This window comes from Hemibagrus wyckioides, linkage group LG19 (genome assembly GCF_019097595.1).
Source record: "Hemibagrus wyckioides isolate EC202008001 linkage group LG19, SWU_Hwy_1.0, whole genome shotgun sequence".
Taxonomy (NCBI): Eukaryota; Metazoa; Chordata; class Actinopteri; order Siluriformes; family Bagridae; genus Hemibagrus; species Hemibagrus wyckioides.
The window spans coordinates 17,084,947-17,112,775 of NC_080728.1; the positions used below are offsets into that span (position 1 = coordinate 17,084,947).

Here is a 27,829-nt window from a genome sequence, read left to right on the forward strand (position 1 = left end):
TGATAAAAAGTCATACATTAGCCAAACATAACTAATTACAGACCATGTGCAATCACAGAAGGACATTATTATAATAGAAACAGTCATTCTGCTTACGTGCTGCCGGCTGCTCAAAAATAGGAGCAGGGGGTTGAACCGCACTAAAGAACTGTTCCTTCAGTCTGGACTCAGGAACAGGACTGACGATGAACCTGCGGCCTGCCGAGGTTACCACCTGTGTAGTGGTACTCGCACCAGCACCTGGACGAAGAGCAGAGTCTCAAATAAACTTTTCTGAAAATAACAGATAATGCTTGAAGCTAGATTGTAAGGTTCTACCTGGCTGGAGAGGTGTGTACGGAGCAGTCATCTGCTCTTCAGGATTGCTCACAGCCTGTGGAACAAGAGCAAGTCTAGTATGAATCTTATAGTTTTCTATCATGTGATGCAGTACAATGTAATCGTCAGAATATAAGTGTGGATTAAAACAAGAAGTCCAACACAGCCAGTAAAGAAAGTCCAGATGTTTTGGATGCAATACCTGGCTGCTTTCCCTTTCAAGACCCCTTTCATCCGCAGTTTCAATAACCTCCCGAACTTGCTCGATGAAGGACTCTCGCTCACTCTCCAGAATAAACTCACTCTCAACCTGTGAGACAACGTTAACAGAATATACAGTATGAATAATTTATATAAAATACAGCAAAATAAATAAAGCACACATGTTTCAGGGGACAATCTTGTGTGAATTTCTCACGCAGCTTAGGCAGAGGGGGAAAAAACCTACATTCCATCCATGACCTTAATTAACCTTTCATTTTTAAGCAGTGATGCCAAACTCTAAATGTAATTAAGTGAAAGAAAATCAGTGTTCCGAACACTAGCACTTAATTACGTCTGTTGTTCCTGGAACTCAGGATTTTATTCAATCTTGCACTATCATGAGAATTCATTTATAGCTGTATGCCTTTTGACGGTGCAACTCGGTACAAACATCTGGTGAGTGCTTGAAAAAAACAAAAACAAAACACTTTCACCAATCTGCTGGAAAATCCGATCTGATTATAATAACCGGTATGTGTGCGTACCATGATCTGAGCGATTTCCTCAGGATTATCTCCGTCCAGGTCGAACTTGAAAGTCACCATTTTCCTGTTGTGTGTTTCCAGCTGGCACTCGGCAACCCTGTCGCCCATATTAGAGATCTGAAAGACAAACATTAAAGGTGCAGTTAAGTTTACGTTAAAGATTAAAACAAACAGGATTTGATGCAGGAGACAGGACAGAGGCGTGGACGTACGTTGAGCACGTTAAGCTTGGCTTTGGTGATCTTTTCGTGGCGGGAGCGACTGCGTACGGATCTGCGCTGATGGCGTTTGGCTGATCGACCCTCGTGCCTGCCGCCGCTCACACCTTCGTTTCCGTCACTCATGCTGGACGCCACATCGGAGTGGCTGCTGAGGGAAAGAAAAAATACGTGATTAACTCGTTAATAAGCTGCACATATCTCGTTATGAAACGCAGAAACCGGAGACTCCTTACAGATATACATGTTTTATTAAATCTTGTGGATCATGTGAAGCATCCTCTGTACAAGTACATAAAGTAAATATGTATTACAAATTAATTTGATGTAAATCTGTGATCTGAACTACAGCTGAACTTCGGTCTGAGTGGCTGGTACAGAAAATGAAAGCAACAACATCTAATCAATTAAAAGTTCAAGAGTGATTTATAAAGAAATGAAGAAAGTGATAAGAGCTTTACCTTTCCATTCCGCAAGGCATTGCTGGAGCGGAAGCTGTGCCGTGAAGCTGTGCCTTATCTGTAGTCTGAGGACCGGACTGGGATGCCTAGAAGAAACAAAGAAAATATCAAAACTCAGCAACCACCTCAAGATAAGAAGCAAGAAATGAGTAGCACAAGAGACTGAGTGGGGGGAAAAAAATAAAATAAAACATGAAATCAGGTGGTAAATGAAGGCAGATTTCTGTTTCTTTACTCCATCACAATGAAAAAAGTATAATACAAAATGTCTAAGCAGCTTACATATATAAACAATAGCCAAAGAAACACAAAAAATAAATCAAATGTACTGCAAATTCATTGCAACACAATAACATGGTCAGCTCAGCTTGAGGCTATTTGGCATGGCATCCTTTCCAGAGGTACCTGAGCCGGGGAGTCTGACGCTAGCCCGGGCTGCTCAGTAGGGGTTGGGACAGTAGCCACACAGATTGTTGGCACAGTGGTCGCAAGCGGCAGAGGAGGAAGCACAGTCATCGTTTGGGGCTGCGATGACGCAGGGAGCAGTGGCGAGTTACACGCAGATCCCGGTGCCGGGGAGGAGGGAACTGATGAAGCCACCACAAGGAGCGGCTGCTGTCCCTGGACCACTGTTAGTGGGAGCGGCTGAGCGGGCACTGATACAGGAGGCATGAAGCCCAGGCCAGGCACAGACGGCTGGGGGAGATAGGAGAGGGGCAGTGGGGTAAGTGTGACGATCGGCTGGATGAATGGTGAATGATCTGGAGTCTGGACAGGCTGGATCGGAGGGGGCGATGAAGGCTGCAAGGCCAAATTCAGTAAGGGAAGAACACTGATCCATTTATGGACGACCAATCAATCAGTCAATCAATCAATAATGCAAACAGAACAATCTAGCAGCATAGCATCATGCCTCAGGCAAAAACACAAACGACGGCACTGAAAATCCATTTCAACTTGGGGGTGGGGGAGCGTGCCACTTCTGAGTGCCAAAACAGTCCCGAGTGTTTGCAAAACCAATTTAGGTAACAGGCATGACAAACACGAACAAACACACAAAACCCACAGAATCAATCACTGTTCTCAGTGAGACACACGCAACACACACACACACAGTGGGTTAATGCACACCACATCAAGTTGGTGAAGGCTAAAGTGAGCATCCATCCAGAAAGGCTACCTGCACCAGAGCGAGCTGAGCCGCCTGGTATTGGAAGAACAGACGCTCCATACACAGCGACGGGGACGCAACTCTGGGACTAGTCTCACTAACGCACTGCTGACAACCATGCAAACACACACACACACACAGACACAGACAAGGGCAGCATGCCAAGAGGCGGGTCAGACCTGAACCTACACACTTGGTGTATATATATACGAGGTTCAGTTCAGAGGAAATAAGATCCAGATAACTGCATTTTAGGTACATAATTCGAATTCTCCAGTGTATTAAATGAGTTACAGCTATAAAAAGGTCCAGTGAGACTGAATGGGTCAGCAAAATGACAATCAGTTCAAGAGTATTTTCTATTTTAACTAGTTTTGCTGCATGTATGCAAGAAACGATTTAATTTCCATGAATGAAATAAGGAATGAAACACTGGGGTGTGCTGTTATAGGAAACTAATCAAAGACAGAAAGGACTGAAAGTGAGCACACTCCCTGAGATCCTCTTACACCACAGTTTACCTTGTTTTCTCTCTCCATTATTTTAAGTTTATAGTTAATACAAATACATGTACTACAGCCAGTATGTCCATCAGAGCTGCTGTTATAGAATATAGAAGAGAATGAACTAGTGTTGATATTTTACGACCATAAGCGCTCAAGCTCCGTGGACGTTTACTCTAATATTCAGCCATAAGAATATAATAACACATTACTGATTGTGACTACTAATATGAATGAGTCTATATTACACTGGAGAAATGTCAAATAACTTGTTAGATGAAAGTGTGAAGGTCTGTGCTGTGAAGATCTACGACTTCTCTGGGAATATTATGAATAGGAGATCTGTGCTAACATTAGTAATGTGTGTGATACCTGTGTAGCAGGAGACCCAGGCTGGATGTGTGCTTGGGCCATGCTTTGTTGGCCTGAGCTAGCCGGCTGTGGTGGAGGAAGCTGCTGCTGCTGCGGGGGCAATGAGACGGTGGGCTGCTGAGAGGCAGCGCTCAGAGAAACCTGTTGTGGAATCACCTGGAGCACAAACAACAACATTCACAGATATGAAGCAGCCAAATCATCATTGCACACCTGGAAAAGTAGCCTTATCCAACATCCTATTTAAATGAGAAGTATTACATAAAACCTAACACCTGTATCCTTTATTAGGGATCTAAAAAAAAAAAAAAAAAAAAAAAACAGAACAAAAAAACAATCCCATCCCTTCAGAGACCAGCGTCATTACATGTGCTATTAGTAGATGATGAATATTGGGAGACATTTATTAAAGCTAATATCATTTATTCACACCAGGCACCTGGGACATGTATTGCACGATTAGAGTAAATTCTATTAAAATTTTGTTTACAACAATAAGAAGCCAGTATGACTGGGTGCTTAAGACTGCAATTTCTCTTCTTTGTGCTCATTACTCTAGGTAACCAAGCAGCATTTATCCACAGAAAAGAAAAAATGACAGGATCTCAACAGGATACAAGAGCGTTTATATAATGGGCAAGGCCAGGAGTAATACTGCAAAGAGAGAAGTGTGTGTGTGTCTGTAAGAGAGTGAGTGAGTGAGTGAATGAGAGATAGATCGATAGAGAGAGAGAGAGAGAGAGAGAGAGAGAGAGATTGTGTTGGTAGTGATGGTGGGTTTGGGGAAGTTTCTCTACCTGCGAAGGGACTGCTGGGATGTAGTAACCTCCATACTATAAGAAACAAATACAACACAATGTAAGAGATAGATAGATCGATAGATCAAGAGATAGAGAGAGAGAGAGAGAGAGAGAGAGAGAGAGAAGCATCTCTGGAGTCCACAGCTTTCACACGCAGGAAAGAATCCAGAGACAAAAAAAAAAAAAAAAAAATGAAGGAATGCATTTGCTTTGCCCACACTGGCCTCTTTGACACCTAAAGTGCTAGAAAAGTACAGAAAGTGGACATACCTGTGGATTGACCGGGTCGCTCCAGGGTGTGGCCTGGGTGCTGCCGGATACCATTGGAACAGCTGTACAGCTGGACTGCGGAGGCGGAGCCTGCTACAGTACGGACAGTGAGAGACAGAAAAATAGGAATGGAGAAAGAGAGAGATGGTAGTGGAGGAAACGGATACAAACAAATAGAAAATTCAAGTCAGAATAACGGCCAACACACAACCGGACATCTGACTGAGTGTTACTGAACGTTTCACACACAGACGGCATCAGGTGTTAGTGTGGGAGTGAGTAAGGCTTCATGCATGTGGAACTCTAGGATGATTCAGAGCTTTAAGTGACTGTTAGCACTGAAATAGTGCACAGGTTGTGCTCGGAGCTGCTGTAAACACACCCTGGAATACATCGGGATTTCGCAAAGCTTTCACACTTTTCCATCACGGAAGGGTGTGAGAGAATGAACCCTTAGAAAGCTGTAGGCAAGTATACTTGTCTCCCTGCCTCGCCTTCGGAGCGCACAAGTATAGTTGCACAAGGCAGTTTTCGCCTTACCTTGGCCTTCTGCCTACTATCACAGAGCTTATAACGAAGCAAAAAAAAAGTTCCCCAAGCAGGTGAGATGGAAAAGGTACAGAATTTAAAAAAAGAAAAAGAAAATGAAGAACAGGAAGCGAGGTATGAAAATGCAGGATGGCAGTGATGTCAGATTTCTAAGGGTTAATATGTACAAACTTTCACCCTGAAGGCAAATCCATTACAATAACAAATGATACAAATTCTTCATCACTGTGTGTGTCTAACAGAGACATCATAAGAAAATTAAAAATTATTATACTGTTTTAACCATTTCCAGCCAACTACAACAAGGCACCAGCTCTAGAAAAGCAGGAGTTAATAACGATCAATATTAAAAAACAAAACAAAACAAAACATGTGGCTGAAATAACTAGCTGCAATATTAAAAAGCAGGTAAAGGGACTATAACGTGGAGAAGTAAACCTGCTCCAAGCCCCGATTTTTGTTGTATGTTTGTGTATGTTTGAAAATGCAAATTCTCAGTTACCTCTGGAACCCTGTCATGCATTGCAATTTATCATTTATTCACTTTATAAATAAAAGTAAACACATAAATAAATGCTCCCTTCAGGAACAGGGGCTCCATTCAAAACGTTGAATTTGCATGTTAATGTTAATGTAATATAGACCGTATATCTTCAAACACACACATCATATATCTTTTTTTTTTTATATGAACATACAGACAAAATAGTACTTACTCATAAAAACGTCTGGAAAATAACAAAAAAAAGGACAAATAAAAGGACAACGCAACAACAGTTTGTTAAACAAACAAAAAAACAACACAAAAACAAGAGACAAAGGGGTTTTGCAGGTTTACTTGCACTTTGCCCTAAAAGCCCCCCGCATGAATTACAACCTTGTATTGAGCTATGCATGGCTGGAGAGGGTTAAAACCACAACCACAGGGACAAACTGAATCAGATAAAAGAGAGAGAGGGAAAGTGAGAGAGTATGTGGGGGTTCAGGGAAGAGGGTAAGAAGAGCAGGTGGGTGTAATCACCAAAGCAGAACCCTGCAGGCTCAGAGCAGACTCATGGTAAGGAAGCTCAGGCTGGATGGTGGTTTGTCGAGCCCAGGCGCTCTGTAGAGTGCTGATATGAGAGCTGGATGGTTCAGACGGCGGGATGAAGAGATAAGAGTGGTGCGTGGGAGGATGGCCCTCGCACGTTCCGCTCCCTCTTTCGGGCGTGTAAAGCTGCGTGGTCTTGTGGGGGATGGACTGAGCGAGAGAGGCATCCAGACCCGGGCGTCCTGCGTGCGGCAGAGGTGGCGAGTGAAAGTCTCCGGTATCGGACGAAGTCACAGAGTCGCTGGAAGGATCCGGGCTGCGCTCTTTTTGAGCGTGGAGCAACAGCAGGCTTCCCGGAGGCAGGGGCATCTCCGGGCTGGTGTAGCTCCCCAGCTCCTCGGTTACCGGCTGCAGCCGACTGCACGGACCCGTGTTTCCCGACGCCTCCTCCAGATTGAGCTCCATAGAGCCGCGCCGGGCTCGGAACAGTCTCGCTGCCAGCGCTCCCTGTTCTGCTTGGATGCTGTGCATGTGAAACTCAAAGGCAGTGCCAGGATCAGGTGTGTGAGCCAACACCGGTGGGGCAGAATGAGGAAACGGTGGATGAGGCTGGTAGCAGGATTCTTGGGCTACATTAACTGGTGCTGGCTGAGGGATGGGACTATGGTTTAGGCGCATGAGGCTCGGGACGTGTGGGTGTAGGTAGCCCGGGCTGGGCTGAGGGCTCTCATACGCCAGACTCGCAGCAGCTGCAGCAGCCTGCATTTGCTGGTGGAAGGTGAGCTGGTTGAGCTGATGCGCTGTTATCGGATATCCGCTGTACGCCATGGCCTCCAAGTGGTCCAGCAGGACGGCCTGGTTGAGACTCAGTCTACGCACTGCCTCCTCCTGCTCCATTCGGATGTCCTTATATCCATGTACGGACTCCGCTGAAGCCTGCATGTGCTCAGCCAGTCTGTGAGCTGCTACGTTCGGCAGCAGGAAATGTGACGGCTCATGAGCTTCGATGCTAGAGAACGGGTGGAGGCTGCTCCCGTAGCTGCGGTAGACTGGCTGAAAGTGGCGCGTATGGGCCTCTAAGATGGAGGTGCTCTTCCGGCGCTGCACGTTGAAACCTTTGGGTGGGCAGGACGGCGGCGGAGAGAAGGAGACGGGCCGCTCGGGGATGGAGGGGAAAGAGAGAGGCGGTTCGCACACACCTGAGCCCCCCCCACCTCCATACGGCTGAGCCAGAGACTGCGGCTAAAGTGACAATAATAACACATTGCATCGTCGTGAGGTAGCAGAAGAAATGCAGCATCATTCAAATAAACAAAGAGCAAGAGAACATGTACGAGAGAGAATACAGAGAAATAATACAGCAGATAAAAACTCATGACAAAGCAAAGAAACATCAAGAATGTAGCACAAAGATATGAAACATGTTTAAAAGCAGGTGTACTGTAGAAGAATATAGGTGTGAAATTAAATACAGACAAGGTGATGGTTGCGTAGCTCCATTTCCAATGAATGCTGATGCTCTGGTGATGAAAATACATAACCATCAGGGGATCAGCAGTCAGTCCTAGTTTCTAGAAGAACGCAAAACCCCTAAGCATCTGTATTTAACGTGAAAAGGAGCGCTTGTGGTGGGACGGCCTCGGGAACGTAAGGCACACGAGCATCTGAAAGAATTTGCTTTATCATCAAAATGCAGATTGCACCTTGCTCATACTATTTAGCATTTGTGTTAAGACTTTTCCACTAATGCTTTCCAATATTCAAGCTTTTATTCTGAGAAATATGGGGTTAAGGTTCCTATCTGGGCCAGATCCAATAAAAATAAACCCCCAGGTGACAGTCAAAAGATTAAGGATATAAAACACACAGCAGCTCACTATCACTCACTCATTTGCAAAGCTTATTAAACTCTTACGGTCTGTTAGAGTCAAAATGACCCATTTTTACCCAATTCTAAAAATCGTCTGTTTATTTATATTACCGACGTGATTTTCTGGGTTATTTTCTCCCTAGAGCTTTAGAGTGAAATATAAGCTGTGTGCAGATGTGAACCGAAAGGATCACGTTAATGTCCTGTTCATTTCCTCTCTCATACTTCTGCTCCTTGCTGATATCAGGAGGGAAAAAAGGATGAAGGAGGTAGTTTAAAATAAATGTATTTTATCTGGGCCAATGAGAGATAACGTTACTTAGCAACGAACACGAGGGATGAAACTATTCGGTTATTTAGACTGAATGTGCTGTGTCACTGAGGCAGGCAGCCTCTGAGGTGTGCCTTCATCTGAAAAATGACAGTGGATGCTGTGTTAAAGGCACAGACACCATTTATGTGAGGAGAACACGGTGCTCAGGCGCAAAGTGAAATTTATCTGAATTATTGCTATAGATTATTAATGAAATGTGAATTAATTATGTATAACACTGCTTTTGAGCTACACTAGTGCTACCTATTTCGCAGGGAAGTGCTGACAATCACAGGTGAAGATAATTTCGGACTATATATATATATATATATATATATATATATATATATATATATATATATATATATATATATATATATATATATATATAAAATGGCCTATTTTATCACCTTACACAGCCTTCTAATCAGCATATGGCCTAGTTTCTATGCAGCATATAGGGAGGATAATAAAATAGGTCTTTGAATTCGTCTAATTGCAGATTATTTTCAGATGCCAGTGTGTGCCTACTGAGGCCTGACCCATCAGGACGCTCCTGCTTCACCCAGACACACTAACATACAGGGCTGGCAAAGAGTGCTGGGAGGCTGGCGCGTCGCCGTGGTAACACACACTCCAGCGCCTTGGACAGACGGCCTGCGAACGTCTCGCCGTCTGACATCCCCGGTCTGGGTGAGAGCACCGGAGGAGGAGTGGAGGGAAGCTTGGGAGGGTACGATGGAGAAGGAGCACAGGGAAAGCAGGGCACGCAAACGGACATGCTACGACCACGACGCGCAGCGGGAGGTGGAGAAGGCTGCAGGCGAAGGAGGGGGTAGAAATGTAAACATACAGAGGAACTGATGTCACAGAGGGAAATGGATAAATAACACAAAAAGTGACAAATAAGAAAAGGTAAAAACCGAGCGAGATGTGAACAGAATATGAATCCTCACACACAGATACACACCCTGAATTAATTTAGAAGTAAGAATAAACACCGACTGAATGCTAAGTGTACGCTTCATATTACAGATGTACTTTAAATCCACCTGATGTTTATTAAAAAGGGTTTAAAGGGGATTTAACGAAAGGCTACTGAAAAATCGGAATATCAGGGAGATGCCACATTTCTAAAAACGCCTAAAAAGTATGGATTTAAAGTATTATATATTACACAGTGCATTTTCTTGTAACCTCAAGATAACATTTTTAGGTCTGTAATAGACATTGTACAGCACAAAACAAAATGGAAATTAGAAAGAACACATCGAAACAGGACAAATTAAGAATAATACACAAAATAACACATCGGAAATAACAATGAATACAAGTGACCATGTGATTTAAAAAAATAAATAAATAAATAAATAAATAAAGCTAGGAAACATCAGTGCTATGGAGACTCCAGACTCATCATCAGTTTCTCAGATAGATTGAATATATTTCCAGATTTTATTATCATAGCAAAAATAAATGCTTAGACAAAGACAGAAGAAGGAATATAATATTTAAAAAAAACACCTATAAAATCAAATCCATCAAATGTCTACGTTCCTTTAAAATGAGAAAACGATGTAATTGTGTCAAAAATAATGACGGATGGCAAAAACATGAGATGCTTAATGATGTCCCCGAGCTCATGGAACAGCACGGTGTGTTCGACTTCAGGAATGTAACCCGAAGTGTGCCGTTTTATGTCTCTGAGGGTAAGAATAAACTGAGCAGAGAGAGGAGTGATGAACTGATGGGAGTCTGGTACTCGGCACAGCACTGCGGTGTCTCGCAAAGAACAGAACTCAAATGTGGATCAATAAACCAAACATGACACAAATAAGGAACTCGTAAACAATGTAATGAATAAGAGTGTGGGAATGTGGAGGAAAGCCAGCGTGAGAGAGCACAAGAGCAGTGATGGTGGAGAGACAGAGAGAGAGAGAGAGAGAGAGAGAGAGAGAGAGTGTGTGTGTGTGTGTGTAAGAGAGAGAAAGAGAGAATGGGCCATTTGAAAGCAGGCCCAATGGAGTGTTGCTGTCTTTCACAGGCATCATTCCTTAAACAAACCACTTTAACCACACCATAAAAAGAAAAAGGGGTTAAAGACATGCATCACAAACATTCACATAAATGTCACAATCAAACTAGCGGCATTCACGATGCACATGGACCTCATCTAAATCCCTAGGCTGCTGTCTTACTCACATCTTTATCTTTAACGTTTTACTGTGTGCGGTTTTCTTAGGGCTACTTCTCGCAGTTTTGTATAGCGTGTTCATCTCATACCCCTTTAAATTCCCATCATTTCACCTTAACTAAGAAGACAGATTAGTGGAAAAAAAAGTGTAGCGCATGTGATGAGGACAAATTGAATTCTCTGAACTGAGCTCGTGAACCAATTACAGCAATTTGATGACGAGTTGGTCTAAATGCTGCCTCTCATTTGTTCCATCAGCACCTCTGGATAACAGCCCTAACTGAAAAATAATCTGTCCTTTCTATGCTTTATAATAATAAACAGATTTGTAGAGACTGGTTATTTAAATGCTTTTATTTAAGTGTCAGTTCTAATTGGTCAGAAGGTGCTGATGTGATGGTGTTTCTATAACAGCGGCTCTGACAGCACTTTTGGCTGCTAGACAAATCACGTTTTCTTTTCTTTCGTTTGGAAAGGACACTTATTTTTTGAAGGAGAACAATCAGAAGTAAAGCTGTAACTCTAATCCAACTTTAAGAGGAGTAACACACTCAGTGGACTGATTGGTGCTACAATATCATAATCAATAACAGAGAAGGTGTGAAGTGGCCTGATGTGAAGCAGGTTTAAAGCTACTGTTAACATCCTGAAGCCTTTCTTCCTTACCACTGACCGGTCGTTAAACTGCTCAGATTACCTTTTTCACCAGGTATGCTTTGGCTCTCATCCTGATCCCAGTTCTCACTGATCATATACACTTTCCTGCTCAACTAACGTGACGTGTGTCAGATACTCAGCTTGCTGTTACATCCATTTCCTATCAGTAGAAGCTACTAAAAACATGTTTTGAGTTATATAATAAGTACTGAATAATAATTAGGAAGTTTGAGGGGTAAATGCATGAACTATAAGTCCTTAAATCCCTGTTTTGGCAGAACAATATCTTGCAAATTGATTAATTACTGGGTCTGCTGCTCTAAAGCATAACAACAAGAGGCTGCAGAGAGCATGATGGGAAATAAACCACCGTTGAGTCTATCCTCTCTACACTTAGCTGCTTGTCTGCCGCTCTCTCACTGCGAGAGTGGGTGTGGGTCTTACCATGGGCTGTGGGGGGAATGGAGAGTGCTGCTGGGTAGTTTGTGAGGCAGTGGGGTAGGAGGGCTGTGCAGGCTGCTGCTGCTGCTGGGGGGTCTGATGGGATGCTGCTGGAGAACTATAAGACATGGTGAGCTGACTCATCTGTGTCTCGGAGAAGATGGATGATCCCTGTCCGCTGTCCAACGTGACTTCAGCTGGGGAGAGAAAGTGCAGAGCGGCGCACACACGTCATGGGACAAATAAGAATTTCCACTGTTGACAAAATAATAAATTCGACCTTCAATCATCTTGAGGCCAATTAGATTTTTTGGGAGTTGGAGCATTCAGTGAGGATGAGGGCCGTCAGATTCTTCTTCTTCAAAAAAAAAATGCTTTTATATTTAAGGACTTCACAAAAATCGTTGAATGTTAATTATCTTTACTGTCTGCATCACTTAAACCACTGAATCGAAAAACCCTTAATCTTCAAGACAGCTTTTCTTCGGATGCCCTGGATGTCTAAATCCGCCATCTTTAACTTTCCACAACTTTTAATATATTTTCCAAAATGGCTTCCTATTCACTACACATGCTCACTACATAGACTATAACATCCATAAACACATAATAATACCGAAGATGATGAATGTTAGGCATTAAATACCACTTAAAGGCACACACTTCTGTGTTAAAATATGTTTTTACGTTCACACAGCTCTTTAAGGTTGAATGAATGAGATGAGAATATATATATAGATATATACAGAATATATACATATCATACAGATTTAAGAAATGCTAATTCCAATGGCCAGCTAGCTGTGAGAGGATGGTTAAGTACGTACAAGTGATGGCTGCTTGTTGGTACTGCAGCTGTTGGTGCTGGTCCGTGTCACACTCCTCTGGTTCGAGCTGTCCTGGGCCGGGAGTGGGCGGCTGGAGGCTGCACGGAATCTGAGTGGCTCCTGGTGTTCCCGGAGGTCCGAAATGCAAGGCCTTCTGAGACTCGCTCAGCTGTTGTTGTTGTTGTTGTTGATCACCTTCCTGTTTGCGCTTCTCCTGCTCCTCTCGCACTAACTTTCTCTGTTCTCGTTTGCGGCAGATCAGTGACACGCGGTCTTTGATAGCCTTGGCCATGGTCTTGTGGTCGGCCTCGCACACGTATCCGGACTCGACCTGTGCATCGAGGCGTGTTATACAGACAGATTCATAAACGTGCAGCTTAGGATCTACAGAAACATTTAAGGGAACCCACCATTTCTTGGGCCACATCTTCAGGCACATCTTTATGGAGATCAAAAGAGAACTCGATAGCTTCGTTGTCTTTATATTTGCCTTTCAGCTTTTTGGCGTCTTCGATGCGCAGCCAGAGCTTGATAGCGATCATTTCTCCATCATCTTCCTCAGCCAGTTCCACTCGCACTCCTGTCTCCTCTTGGAAGAAGGCATGGTTCAGCAGGACTTTGATAGCATATCTGTGTGTGAGAGAGAGAGAGAAAGAGAGGGGGGGAGAGAGAGAGAGAGAGAGAGAGAGAGAGAAAGAGACAGAGAGAGATACAGATACAGAGGGATGAATTTTACAAATAATTTTATAATAATAACAGATATAAACTGAATAAATACAGAATTACAAAGAGAATGAAATGTGTAAGAAATCCTGTCCTGTTCTTCTGATACACACTCAGGACCTTCCGCTGGCATCATGAGGAGTGTTTTCTCTCTCTGATTCTATGCAAAATTTGTACATGAAACATATTTGTTTGGGGAAACAATTAAATATAAATAAATAAAAAACCTGCTTATTAAAATGTACATTTCGATTTGGAATAAAAAGTCAAGGCTTATGAGAAAAAAAAAAAAAAAAAAGGCATTTCCGAACTTTTAACCAGTTCTGTTAAGAAAAAAAAAAAAAGCATTCATATTAATTTACAAATGCTGCTACGACATACTGACAAATCATTAGAGCAACCCGAGTCCGAGTCAGCGATTATTAGCGATTCATTAGCGAGTGCACAAGTATGCATCTCTCTTGACACGCTCCAGAAAATATTGACAGGAAAGGAGATTAATACGGACATCAGCAGCAAGAGTGAAAAAACAACTGTTCAGAAACGCAAGAAACACAACCAGAGCGTTGAAAAATAGCTTCATTCATTTCAAGCAAGGGTGTGCAAACTTTTACACCCAGCACGGGCCAAAGCAATGCTGGAACAACCAGCTTCCTATATTAATCTGTTCGTGTCTCATTATCGCACTCGTAACCCTTTTACAAAACTCGAAGCCTCTTTGTGAAACCCTGAGCTGTGGAGGTTTTTAAGCAAAGGTGAACCTCTAAATGAAATCAGCACAGCTCCTAAACTCGGTCTAACACAATTCCGTTAGCACAGCCGCTAAACAACACACAGCACTGACAAACCTGACGCTGACGTGCCTAAAGAGTGTGGGGAACTCGACAAGGAGAGACTGAGCTCCAACAAAAGCTTCCAGGTGAGAACTGAAAAGCTGAGATTTTTCATTTCCTTCGGTCTGGAGTCAGCTTCTCATGTGGAGTTTCTCACTGTATGAAATCAGCTCTGTAGCTACATTAATATGATAAAGACCTGAAGCTGAAAGATAAGATAAAAGATGAAGATCCACATATCTCTGTCAGGATATTTCTTACTTTGTATTAAAAATCTACACTGGATAAACCCCCAGATAAGTCATTAGCTGAGAGGTTTATCATCAAAATACTGTCCTCATTCGCTCTTTCTCTCTCTGTCTATATGTCTCTCTCTCTATGTCTGTCTGTCTCTCTCTCTCTCTGTCTGTCTCTCCCTGTCTATATGTCTCTCTATCTCTCTCTGTCTCTCCCTGTCTATATGTCTCTCTATCTCTCTCTGTGTCTCTCTCTCTGTCTATTTGTCTCTCTCTGTCTATATGTCTCTCTCTCTATGTCTATATGTCTCTCTCTGTCTATATATGTCTCTCTCTCTCTCTCTGTCTATATATCTCTCTATCTCTCTCTGTGTCTCTCTCTCTGTCTATATGTCTCTCTCTGTCTATGTCTCTCTCTCTATGTCTATATGTCTCTCTCTGTCTATATATGTCTCTCTCTCTGTCTATATATCTCTCTCTCTTTCTCTCTGTCAGTCAGTCTCTCTCACTCTGTCTCTCTCTCAGTCTCACACACACTATTTATTTATTTTTCTTTTAATGATGTTCTTTTAACAAAATGATGTATTTTTTCAGTATTTCAGTAAGACCTTCTGCAATAATTCAATAAAAAAAAGATCTGCTCAACTTTCCTGATACTAGGACTTGAAATTTCAACTCTCTCAATAGTCATTATGTATTTTTTTTTGTTTAATTTATTTTTATTTATTTTTGATCTAATTAGACCCAAAGTAAACAAAATATGTATGTGTGCGTGTGTCCGTTTGTGTGTGTGTGCGCGTGTGTCCGTTTGTGTGTGTGTGTGTGTGTGTGTGATCTCACTTTTGGACTTATCACATGCTTGATTTCAAGCTTGTGAACTTTTCCTGTGCAAGTGTAAGTGAGATCAGACAGATTTGTAACTGATACTGATTTTTTTCCTCAGAACAGGAGAAGAGAATATGAGGATAAGAAAATATTAAAGAGACAGAAAAATACTTATTCTTTGTTACTACTTAAGCATTATTTACACTTTAACATTATTTATTTTGCAGGCTTCAATACTTTACCTGACGGTTATTAAAATGGAATACTCAAAGCTCCAAGAAAATAAAATCACCTTGTACTTGTTTACAAACCTTCTGATTGAGGCTGGACACCAGGGTGTGTGTGTGTGTGGTTTGGATCATCAACTCCAACACACCCCTTTATAATTCTGAATCTCCCTGAAAAAAAAAAGTGCAAGAAAACCAGTGCTTACCTTTCGTCTTTGTTCTGTCGAATGCAGCCCTCGATGATCTCCTTCACCTCGGGTATGGCCACCTTATCAAAGCTGCTGGGTTTCACGCCCTGCAGAGAACACGCAGATAAGACCGCTGAATCATTGTGTGTTCATTAAAACTAAACATATATACACGATGTATTGTTGTTGTAGGCGATAGGACAAAAAATATCAGAACGGGATATTTTTCCACAACTCTTCTTCTATATGCCGTAGGTCATATATATATATATATCTCTGAGTATATTTCCAAATACAATTTTAAATGCTATCCATCAAATCGGCAGTTTGCAAAAAATCAAAATAAAAAGAGATCACTAAACCTAGAAAACAAAAAGGTATGAGTAAATAGAAGCTATGATCATTAGGAAGTTTCCTGCTAGTCCAATATCTGTGTATTCCCTACAGACTACAGAGATGATGTTACACGTTTGTTTAATCTACCTTCTCATTCCATTTCATTTAGTTTTAGTGTTTTTTTGGGGTTTATAAATCCGTTAAATTAACATTTGGAGTGTTTAGTGATCTTCATTACAAGAGGGAGCCACTTACAGAAGTGCTTTGTGTGAAGCCGACTGTGAAGAGGAAATACTAAAAATACTACTGAGCCTAAAAGAAACTGAGAGAAGGAAAGACTCTTACAGCAAACACTAAACTTTATCACAAAATAAAATGTCAGTATTAACAGATATACAAATGTTCCAGATCAGAGAAAGAACCAAAGCATTAGGATTTATTTATTTAATTAATTCATTTTTTTATTTAAAATAAAGACTCCTTCTGTTGCTTGTTGTACTTTTAGACACTGAATATGAGGATCTGTTTGTCTTGGACACCACAAACCACTTCTGTAAGTCACTCTGTATGAGAACAGCTGCTAAACGCTGCATAAAAAGTTAATCCCCAAAGGAGGTCACGGTGCTCGAGAGGTCCTGCACAAAGGCGCTGTATAACTACAGCTTTGTTACTGACAGTTATTCCTTTACATACATCATGATCACATCATCATTGGTCGTCGTGTAGAGCTCATTTTTGTTCAGGCGCAGGAAAAAAGCAAGTGTGTGATTTCCTAATAATTAGCCTGGTGTAATTAATCTATGAAAAATAGGATCCATATCAGTATGAGGTTATTTCCTTATTAGCCACACAATAGGTGATGCATGTGACATGTTATAACCAACACCCAGACGCGAAAGACGTAGCATTAACGCGTCGATCCAGACGTGGAGGTGGTTCTAATTTGATGTAGAAATTTTTGTTTCTCGTCCTGCTTTTCAAATCGATCCGCTCTCAGAGTTAAGGATTAGGTGTCCAGAGGACGGGATGTGGACAGACGACAGCTGTGCTGAGCGGCGAGTGAAAGCGATTAGTGAAGCTGCTCGGTGTAATTGAGTTTGGTTCGGGGCCATGAACTGCACGTTATTACACACTGAAAGAGTAAACGATTGCGATATCTCACGATCCGTCCTTTAAAGAAGCACAAAGATGTGGATTTCATTCGTAAAAACTTTCAACACTTCAAATTCTTTGCTCTGGTTTTATCCCAGGAAGCAAGCACTGGGAATCCTTCAATAACAAAGCAGAGTATGGAAAGTCAAGACAAAAAAAGGAAAAGATGATGATCTTACCGGAGATAACCTGGTACACAGAGTGCCGGTGGCTGTACGCTGCGTTATTCTAGTCTGCTGCACTATTTACAAATCTCTGGCTTATATAAGCATGTCCACTCGGTCAGATTCCAACGCCAAACAAAGTTAAGGATGTCCCGTGATTTAATGCAATTAAGCCAGAAAAGGCCAAAGCACCGTAATAACAAGGTGATTAATAAGGGACGCATGCAGAGAACTGCTTCCTTTAATCCGAACGCACACTGCTTCGTACTTTTTCACAGCCCAACAAAATGAGGTACGATTACAGCTCATCAATTTCTGTTACTTTCGAAAGTAACAGAGGAGAACGTGCAAGAAAAGTTGGGAGCCGAAGACAGACTGATAAAAATCATAAAAGCAATTACGGGCCGCAGATCTCGCTTTATACTTCTCCGTGTAATAGTTTTATTTTCCGCTCGGGTTCCTCCGAGCAGAGCGCACCGTAATTGTGTTTAAGGGTCTGTCGGATTAAGCCGTTTCCATGAGAACGAGCACCTAAAATAACTCGGACATTATCTCCGAACGACCGAATCCGAGTTGAACCATCAGATCTTGCAGAGAGCCTCTCTATTAAAACGCCGTCATTAAATGTCATTAAAAACAGAGATGAAGTCGAGACACAGGGTGCTATAGGAAAATGTCAGACACAAAGCCTGAATCTGTGAGACGGTGTTCGGAAGGTGACCCTGATTCACATCATTCAAACGCTTTTAACATATATAATGATCCCTATATTTTAAATTTCACATTAAATCTATGAACATTAAAGCTGCTTGGTCTGCTCTTGAATACGTTTTGTATTTCCAGAAACAGGTTCCTTTTACATTGATGGAAATAACTGCTTTGTAAAATTACCTCCTTTGTTTTCTAATGACAGAGAGGTTTATGTCCACACTCCTCTCCATAATGTTCAGAAAAATGTTAAAGGATAAGTTAGAGCTAGATAATAATTCAAGAATGTATTTGCTTCTGCACCAGATTGAGTGATTTAATATAGCAGCTACAATACATTGCCAAAAGTTTTGGGACACCCCTTCAAATCATTGAATTCAGGTGTTATTTTTCCAGTGAAAGGAACTTTTAATGCTTCAGCTTCATAAACAAGACATTTTGGACAATTTCATGCTCCCAACTTTGTGGGAACAGTTTGGGGATGACCCCTTCCTGTTCCAAAATGACTGCACACCAGTGCACAAAGCAAGGTCCATAAAGACATGGATGAGTGAGTTTGGTGTGGAGGAACTTCAGTCCTGACCTCAACCTGATAGAACACCTTTGGGATGAATTAGAGAGGAGACTGAGAGCCAGTACCTGATATAATAAGATAAACACCAGGATGTAGCATTAACCAACTTGTCAGCAAGCTTTAGTTATATAGTGTAATAAGATTAGCTAGCTATTTGGGTAGCTAAGCGACTTGGCAAAAGAAAAACAATGACATGGCCGTTCTTCAAAGGTTTTTGGGTATTTCTGAAACTACTAAGGCTTTACTTGAAGTTCAATAAGGAAATTATATTATTCATATTAATGCTTATATAACACTTGGTAAAGCCTTCTTTATAAAACATTTATGACCATGAAGGCAAGTAAATATATAGATAAATACAGATTTCCTGTTTGTACATGCTCCAGAATTACATAGATTAAGGGATAAAATCGTTTCTGCTGTACAAAAGAACCCTCTAAATCACTTCAAAATGAGAAATTTGTTTACATAACATGTCTCTGAGGGAGCTGGAGGGAACAGATGTGTCTAAGGCCTGAAGTCAAGATCACGAATCTTGAAATGGCCTCTGACCATCAGATTTCATTTGCTTCTTTTAAAAGCCTGTTATTTCTGCCCTATTGGATGGGAGCAGGATAAAAAGCCTGGAGGCTGAAAGTGTGTCTGAAAGACAGAGCGAGAGAGAGCAGCAGAATCCAGGCCATGTCCTGAGCTTTCCTGTGTGCCAACAGGTGCAGGAGGATAACTGATCTTGTCACTTGTCCATCTGTCTTCCTTCTTAAAGTGCTGACAAATACAGAGCTGCGTCACCGTCTCCACCGCATGCAGGCCAAGCTAGAACCTTCTGCTGTCTCACCCTCTGCCTGGCTCGGCGTGAGCTCACAGAGGCTGAGAGCCAGGATTCTGCAGCTGAAACAGTACTGTTTGTGCATATGGACTTCGTCATTCAGAGAGAGAGAGAGAGAGAGAGAGAGAGAGAGAGAGAGAGAGAGAGAGAGAGAAAGGAGGAAAGAAAGAGAGAAAGGAGGAAAGAAAGAGAGAAAGGAGGAAAGAAAGAGAGAAAGAAAGAGAGAAAGAAAGAAAGAGAGAAAGAAAGAAAGAAAGAAAGAAAGAAAGAAAGAAAGAAAGAAAGAAAGAAAGAAAGAAAGAAAGAAAGAAAGAAAGAAAGAAAGAAAGAAAGAAAGAAAGAAAGAAAGAAATGAAGGCTAGACAGTTTAAACTGGATACAGCAGAAAATGTTGTCTCTTAATGTTAGTGTTATGCATTTGATTATCTACTTTGTGTATTAAATGCCGTTTTGACTGTAATGACTAATATGCAAAAACATAGCAATTATTTCTAAATACACTATATTACCAAAAGTTTTGGGACGTCTGCCTTTACATGCACATGAATGTAATATTGAGTTGGTCCACCTTTTGCAGCTAAAACGGCTTCAGCTCTTCTGGGAAGGCTTTCCACAAGGTTTAGGAGTGTGTTTATGGGAATTTTTGACCATTCCTCAAGAAGCGCATTTGTGAGGTCAGGCACTGATGTTGGACGAGAAGCTCTGGCTCACAGTCTCCGCTCTAATTCATCCCAAAGGTGTTCCATCAGGTTGAGGTCAGGACTCTGTGAAGTTCCTCCACACCAAACTCACTCATCCATGTCTTTATGGACCTTGCTTTGTGCACTGGTGTACAGTCATGTTGGAACAGGAAGGGGTCATCCCCAAACTGTTCCCACAATGTTGGGAGCATGAAATTGTCCAAAATGTCTTGGTATGCTGAAGCAATAAGAGTTCCTTTCACTGGAACTAAGGGGTGAAACCCACCCCTGAACTCAATGATTTGGAGGGGTGTCCCAAAACTTTTGACAATATAGTGTATCTGATCGAAATCAATCGGAATACAGATAAAGTTTCCATGGATACAAGATCCAAAGTACTAAAGTTACGAGGTAAAAAAATAAGTTCAACTCAACAAGTTTGAAGTAAGTTCAAGTTCTGAGCTTTTGAAAATACAAGAACCAAAGTCCCAAGTTCCATGTTCGGAAGTTCCACATTGTGAAGTTAGTTACACATTTTGGAAGTTCCAAATTTCAGCGGCACCAAAGTTCCAAAGTTCTGAATGCTCCAAAACTCCAAGGTCCAACAATCCCAAGGTCCGAAGATCCCAAGGTCCGAAGATCTGAAGGACATCTATTTGTACAGAGAGTGTACCTTCTAAATAAGTTTAAAACACTTAATATTTTACAGAAGGACCACAGCAGAGGTCCATGACCATGACTCAGTTTAATGTCAGAGTGTGCACTATTTATTCTAAATGAATAAAAACCAAGATTTGTTCTGGATTTCTGTATTACATAACGGGGGAAATGATTAAAAGTGCTGTTTTGATAACAGTTTCGCCTTGAGATTACAGTCAATAATTCCCCATGATAAGAGTGAGAATCATATGATTGCTGAAATGAACAGCCTGTTCCTCTACAGACTCATGACTGCTTTATCTTCCAACAGCAAAACAAGCATTATGTGGAAGGAAATTAAAGGCCACCCATTAAGGCCTACATTTACACTGGGTTTATTTAGGAGAACAGGACAGAACTTCTACACAATTTCTAACAATGGTTTGAACACACACCCTGCTTCATGGTCAACACACACACACACACACTTCATGGTAAACAAGTTGCCCTGGGTTTAACTAAACACTGCACATCTATAGCTGGTTTATAAAGACAAACATGGATGTTTGAAGCTGTGGTATCACACACTGATAAAGAACCGTCAGAAGAACACACTAAGGGCTGAAATCAGGAGCTAATGTTACATTACATAAAAAACGTTAGGACTGAAACCAGATGCTGCATGACGGCATCTTAACGTCTCACGAAAATCTTCTATTTATTTACAACTGACCTAAAAGGGAGGACAGGAGCTAAGTATAAATCAAGAAAACCTTGAGATTTGTTTGGTAACACAATAGACTACATAATGCTTGAGACAGTCTGGAGATTTCAGCACAGAGTGACTACATTTTACGAAACATTCTCAAGAGGACTTCGAGACTACGAGAGTCCATGCAGCTTTTCTGTAGTGAAATCTGTTCCAGTATTTTCTGGGTGGATAATCATACATAAGTAGCTACACATTTCTAAGCTGAAGAAGATGCTGAATCCCTTGCAATGATATCAGCTAATGATCCAGTGCCAGGCTAGCTGCTAGTTTGTTTGTTGTAGGTCCAAAAGAGCCAACAAAATGTAACGCCTTTATATCATACATGTTTATGATGTGTGTGATTGGCTCTTGCTGTAACCATGACAACCTGCCGCTTTGATTTTCTGTAGCTCCTGCTCAGTTGGCATGAATACCTGCACCCACACCGGCCCTTTGCGGATAAGATGGGACACCCCTGCTCTAGAGGTATGAAGGTGAGCATGTGAGAGATAGTGCTTTCATGAGCTTTTAGGGTATACCCACGACAGGTGAGACTGAAGAGTGTGTTCAAGATGAGGTGAAGTAAGATGAGATACTCACACTGGTGACCCTCCGGTAGATCTGCGCCGGGTTCTGACACTCGGAGTACGGGTACTCTGAGGTAGCCATCTCCAACATGCACATCCCAAAGGCATACACGTCCACCGACTCGTCATACTTCTCCTCATACATCTCGGGCGCCATGAACTCAGGGGTACCTTAAATCAAAAGAATCATTCAGATCTCTGAAACTGGCACTTTTACTCACCCAGCAGGGCCAAGCAAGGGAGAGGAGTCAGAACGTGCCCGTTTCCTGCTCTGCATCTCCCTGAGAGGAAAGAGAGAGAGAGGAGCAGAAGGGAGGAAAACAGGAAAAAAAAGAAAAGGAAAAAAAAAGCAAAAAGGGGGGGGGGAGATCAGTCTTAGTTATTAAGCAGGGCAACTCTGGGGCTTTTTTCTGTGAGAGACCTTCTGCTTTTAGTTTTTAGTTAATAAATATACTAAGAATGAACATACTGCCAAATTTAAGTCTTTTTGAGCTCATTTTTGTGCTTATATTAGGATCAGGATGACCCTGCTGTCTAGATCTGCTTTTCACACATTTTCATGTGAACATGATAAATAATGGATGTTAGAAAAATCAATAGACTCACCTTTGGTCTGGACTGTTATGAGGACAAACAACTGAAAAGCACATGCTAAAGAACTCTTTCTGTGAACCAGGTAATTTTGATAAAAGAACAGGTCTCACACAGAAAAAAATCCCATATTATTATTCCATTTCAATAGAAATTTTTAAAAAATATAAATTCCATTTGAATAGAAACTAGAAATTTTCTAATAGTCTTTTTTTTTTTCTTTTTTAATTGTGGGCATGTTAACTTACCAGTGCCACGTTAGAGCATACTTACTGTCTGAACTGCAGCACATTAAATAATCCACACAGCACAGTGACGACACTTGTGCTTAAAGTCCTACAATTCTGAAGCAAAACACATACTGAAGAGGACAAAAAGAAAAGAAAAGAAAAAGAAAAAAGAAAAATGAAGTGCAGGTAGGCTTAAAGGAAGGAAGGAAGAAAGAAAGAAATCACAGCACCTTAAACTCCTGAGAGGGAAGGAAAAAGTTCTTCAACAACATTAGAATATTTTATCCATTAAAGTCCACAGTTCTCCCAAGCAGAACGTCACTGCTGATTACCCATGTGGCTGAAACGTTAACACAGACTGCACAATGTGGCCCCAACAAAATTACAAACTTCAACGCGCCACCATTTACGGAAATTTAAAGTGCTATCATTCGGCTGCTTCACAAGCCAATTAGCTGTTTGTTGCACTTGTTATTGTTTTCAGCTGGACTAAACGGTGTTTTCCCTCAATTCAAAGAAATCAATAAAGCCTCCAGATTTTCCACTCGGCCGCAAGGAAAACTGTGGTACTCGGGTGAAGCTGCAAAGAAACCCGCTACGCTCAGAACATTCAATCGTCATTCCGGTCATACGACGCGAAGCGAGAAGCGCTAAAGCTTACTCCGTACCTATTACGCTCTTGGCAAAGGAAGAGCGCTTTAGAGTAGCCAGGCCCAGGTCGCCGATCTTTACAGAGCCTGTGGGACCCGTGATGAAGATGTTGTCGCACTTCAGGTCCCGATGGATGATGGGAGGAGTCCTGGTGTGGAGGAAATGAAGGCCCTTGAGGATCTGACGGCACCAGCTCCTCAGCACCTTGATCTTCATCACCTTAAAACGCTTCAGGTACCTGCACACATCACAAGAACACATTATATTACATTACAAAACTATCACTGGGGTTTTATTATATATTAAAGGCTATATTTCTACTGGTCCGAGTACAGGGAGCTCTGGAGTGGAGTGGAGAAAATAACCTTATTTATACTCCATTTAAAGTCACAGACTTTATCTAGGCCAAGTGAGACAATTATTTCAACAGCTCTCTGTGACTGAATTCATCTTGACTGACATTGTTGCTGGTTTCATGATTTAAGAGCCAATTACTGTAATGGCGGCCAATCAACATCCGCTATAAGAGACTGTGATGACAGGGTTCTGAATAATGGACAAGATTCAATAGCAGTGAAAAAAAGTTATTAAACTGTGAAATTTAATATCCAAAATGCTGTGCTTATTTTTTAAAACAGAGATCCCCAAACTGTTCCCACAAAGTTGGGAGCATGAAATTGTCCAAAATGTCTTGGTATGAAGCTGAAGCATTAAGAGTTCCTTTCACTGGAACTAAGGGGCCGAGCCCAACCCCTGAAAAACAACAACTTTTAACAATATAGCATATAACATAATAAATAAGGTGAAAAATAAACAGCCATGGCATGGATGTCTGTATGAGGAGTGGGGTTTGAAAGAGGTTTGTTTATTGTTTAAAGTGCGAAAGATATTTATACTAGCTTCTTTATCATTTTAGGCTAGAGTGCATAGCTAATAAGGTTAATACTAGACTAATAAGGGCCACAGCTCTGGGGGTTTAAAAAAAGCCCTGAGACTTCCACTGGAGGGAAGCAGATAGAAGAAGATGGAATAGGCGATTAAGAGGACCTTTTGGAAATTCAATTACACTGGTTAACTGGATCAATCCAGAAGTTACAGAATGTACAAGTGTGATTAATGAGCGGTTTCCCATACATCAGTTTAAATAAAAATTCAATGTACAACTACTACAAACACAATACTGACTAAATGTACTAAACAATACACCTAAATGCTTATTTTGCACTTATATACAGCTATGCACAGACTTTCTCTAGCTTTATTCCCTTGAATAATCCACTTCGCGGTGGCTGATGCTGAAGGGGTTAAAATAATCTCAGAGAGGTTTATAGCCTGCTTGTTAAATACCCTTTAAAACCCATTTCAAAAGCCCATAGCTAATCAGTGTATACACACGGGATAAGAGATGAGAGCCGAGAGAGCGGCTGTGATATTATTTAACGTGGAAGGGCGGGGTCAGGCTGTAGCGTGGAGATGTAATTAAAATGTGAACTTATTTATTTATTTTAAATTACATTGGGTGTGTTCATCTGCCCCAGATTACAGTTCAGTCCAGAGGATTTAGTGGAGGGGAACAGATGGTACCAAACTCAATACTTTCTACATATTGTAGGGTTTTGTACTGTTTTTTTTTTTATTTCCAGAGGACAAAAACATTTCCCTGCTCTTAGATGTGAATGGAGATGGAGATGTGGTTGGCTTGCTGTGTCTCCTCCTCCACCTGTCCCCCTCCACCTGTACTTTCATCAGATTATCCAGGCCCTAATCAAATCTGTCGGAGTCGAACCACAGCCAGGGTTTAGCCCCATAATTCTCATTACCGCAACCTGCTCTGGGGAAGCTACAGAGTCGACATTACTGTCATTCAAGATGGATGAAAACACACACACACACCTTATTATCCTAATCAGGACCTTCCACTAACATAATTATTGATGCAGATTATCACACACACACACACACACACACACAGACACACACACAGACACACACACAGACACACACACAGACACACACACAGACACTATTACCCTAATCAGGACCTTCCACTGATATAATTATTATGCTACTTTATACCCAACTCTAAACCTGGCCTTAACCAAAAACAACAAAAACTTATTTTGTTGTTTTTTTAATTAAAAAGCACTCAGACAATCTTGGGACAATTGATCTTAACCAAACACACACACAAACACACACACACACAAACGTGATAGAGCTGAAACGTATGATTATAATGGTTGTGACACCAAAGAGAATAGAAATGCACTACTTCTTTCCCATTTACCTAACCCACTTACACTAACCACCAAGCCACTTACCCTAACCCCTAACCCACCTACCCTGACCCCTCAACCCAAAAGCCACTTATCCTAACCCTTAAACCTTAATCCACTTACCTTAACCCCCTAATCCCTTGCCCTAACCGTACACTAACCCACTTACCCAAACTTTAACCCTTAAGCCCTAACCCCAACCTAACTCACTTACCCTAACCTTTAAGCCCTAACCCAATTATCCTAACCCCTACCCAAATCATGCCATATATCGATTCACTCCTAGAGAAGACTTTAAACGATTAATAATTAAAATAATTGTGACAGACAGTTATTTAATGACCGCACATGTAAGTATTTGTTTTTATTAAAGAATGGGCCCAACACGATGATTAACTATAGCCTGTGCCCTGGCTCAACCGGTTCCTCATGAGAAGCATCAGATAAGATGCTGGCAGTTTACACAACTTGTTTACATGGAGCTTTTGTGTCCTGCCAGGTATCAATGTGTCAGGTGTGTGTTCAGAAGCTAAAGCTGCTGACTGGACCATACATCACTTTACAGCTTTTGGGTGGTTTCGGGCTCGCTCACAGAGGAGGTATGTAAACACGGCCAACTTCACGGAACCGCCTCGAGGGAAGAACCTGGATTTTTATTAGAAATTATGTCTTGGCTCTGTTCCACGAGGGCAGGGACATGTCAAAGAATTTGCTCGTTAAAAATCACTGGATAATAACAAGATGGTTACATTTTTTTATGGGTGGTATCCAAGTAGTAAAGCTTTACGGCAGATAAAAAGGGCGAGGCTGTTTTCAAAAGGCAGAATTTGATTGACATTTTTGGCGAACAGCCAAATCTAAGCTAAGAAGTAAAGACCCGGGGAGAAACGAAAGGCGGCTTGCGGTATAAATGTCACATCATTCATCATATACAGCACGATCCAAAGAGCCGTATTCACGTTCTTAATGCATTCTAAAGAGCAGAAAACACAGAACACAAATTAAAGCACTTTCCTCGACAATGCCGCAGCTTGGGAGAGCTAACTATTCAGAGGACTTTTGTTTGGGGCTGGCAGAGAGCATACAGCAAAGCTCTTAAAAGGGAATTTTACCAGCCCCTTTAGGAGGCCCAGAGTAATAAACCCTTTACAATTTCACACAGAAAGAGAGCAAATGAGTTACAACAGACAGACAAAAGCTGCAGATTTATAGAGGGCGATCGGGGGGTGTCCTGCTGTCCGGATGTGACCCTACCACAGTTTAACCTTTTAACACATTCCTCCTGTAGAAAGTCTTTACCGTGATTCCTTAAAATAACTTTAAACCTCTATTGTTGTTTCAAGCATTCCAGGATGTTGTGTGCACAATACAGACTCGGCTATATTGTTAGCCGTTAAATATAAGGCGCTAAACCAAAGAGAAAAAGGCATTTTAAACCAGATCCTGGGATTTATTTACCGAGCGTAAAAGTGTTCACACGCTATATTTGTCATATTAAAAAACCCCTGAGTCACAGGATAACATTAACAGATTTACATTTTGTTTATATCCTGCATCTGTTCCCTCCACAAGCCATGTTCTCAGCATCTGCTCATCAGCGATGCGTCATCTGAATTCATCAGATGAAGAACCTGATCATTGCTGTTACATAATCAGCTCCTGTTCTGCTTCTTCACTCGTTTCTGATTCTCTTCACAGTGTTAGGTCTGTTATTTTTTCAGGTCAACTAGCAATCCCCCACCACCACCACCATACACACACACACACACACACACACACGAGGACCCACCTGTTAATTATTCCTGCTAAATTGACGTTAAATTGCTGTATAAATGCAAGTGCTTGTGTGAAAGGTGTTTAACATCAGTCTGTCGAGTGAACATGGGCAG

The 27,829-nt window shown here is 41.5% G+C and overlaps 1 protein-coding gene across 16 annotated transcripts in view; it reads right to left on the reverse strand.

Moving 5' to 3' along the window:
• Nucleotides 1–27,829, reverse strand: part of wnk1b (WNK lysine deficient protein kinase 1b) — an 88,095-nt gene that overhangs the window by 17,460 nt on the left and 42,806 nt on the right. For 8 of the 16 annotated variants that reach the window (XM_058416916.1, XM_058416915.1, XM_058416912.1 and 5 more), the window contains exons 4-21: nt 23,682–23,902; nt 22,206–22,363; nt 15,794–15,882; nt 13,154–13,373; nt 12,744–13,074; nt 11,920–12,113; nt 6,433–7,683; nt 4,863–4,955; nt 4,590–4,625; nt 3,793–3,948; nt 2,927–3,025; nt 2,152–2,547; nt 1,747–1,832; nt 1,280–1,436; nt 1,068–1,184; nt 521–628; nt 319–373; nt 97–240 (exon numbers count right to left, since the gene is read on the reverse strand). In XM_058416916.1, coding sequence (XP_058272899.1) covers nt 97–240; nt 319–373; nt 521–628; nt 1,068–1,184; nt 1,280–1,436; nt 1,747–1,832; nt 2,152–2,547; nt 2,927–3,025; nt 3,793–3,948; nt 4,590–4,625; nt 4,863–4,955; nt 6,433–7,683; nt 11,920–12,113; nt 12,744–13,074; nt 13,154–13,373; nt 15,794–15,882; nt 22,206–22,363; nt 23,682–23,902 — 3,911 coding nt within the window. Of the gene's footprint in view, nt 1–96; nt 241–318; nt 374–520; nt 629–1,067; nt 1,185–1,279; nt 1,437–1,746; nt 1,833–2,151; nt 2,548–2,926; nt 3,026–3,792; nt 3,949–4,589; nt 4,626–4,862; nt 4,956–6,432; nt 7,684–11,919; nt 12,114–12,743; nt 13,075–13,153; nt 13,374–15,793; nt 15,883–22,205; nt 22,474–23,681; nt 23,903–27,829 lie in introns of those variants that run through there. The other 8 variants (XM_058416918.1, XM_058416917.1, XM_058416910.1 and 5 more) reach the window with 7 other exon arrangements.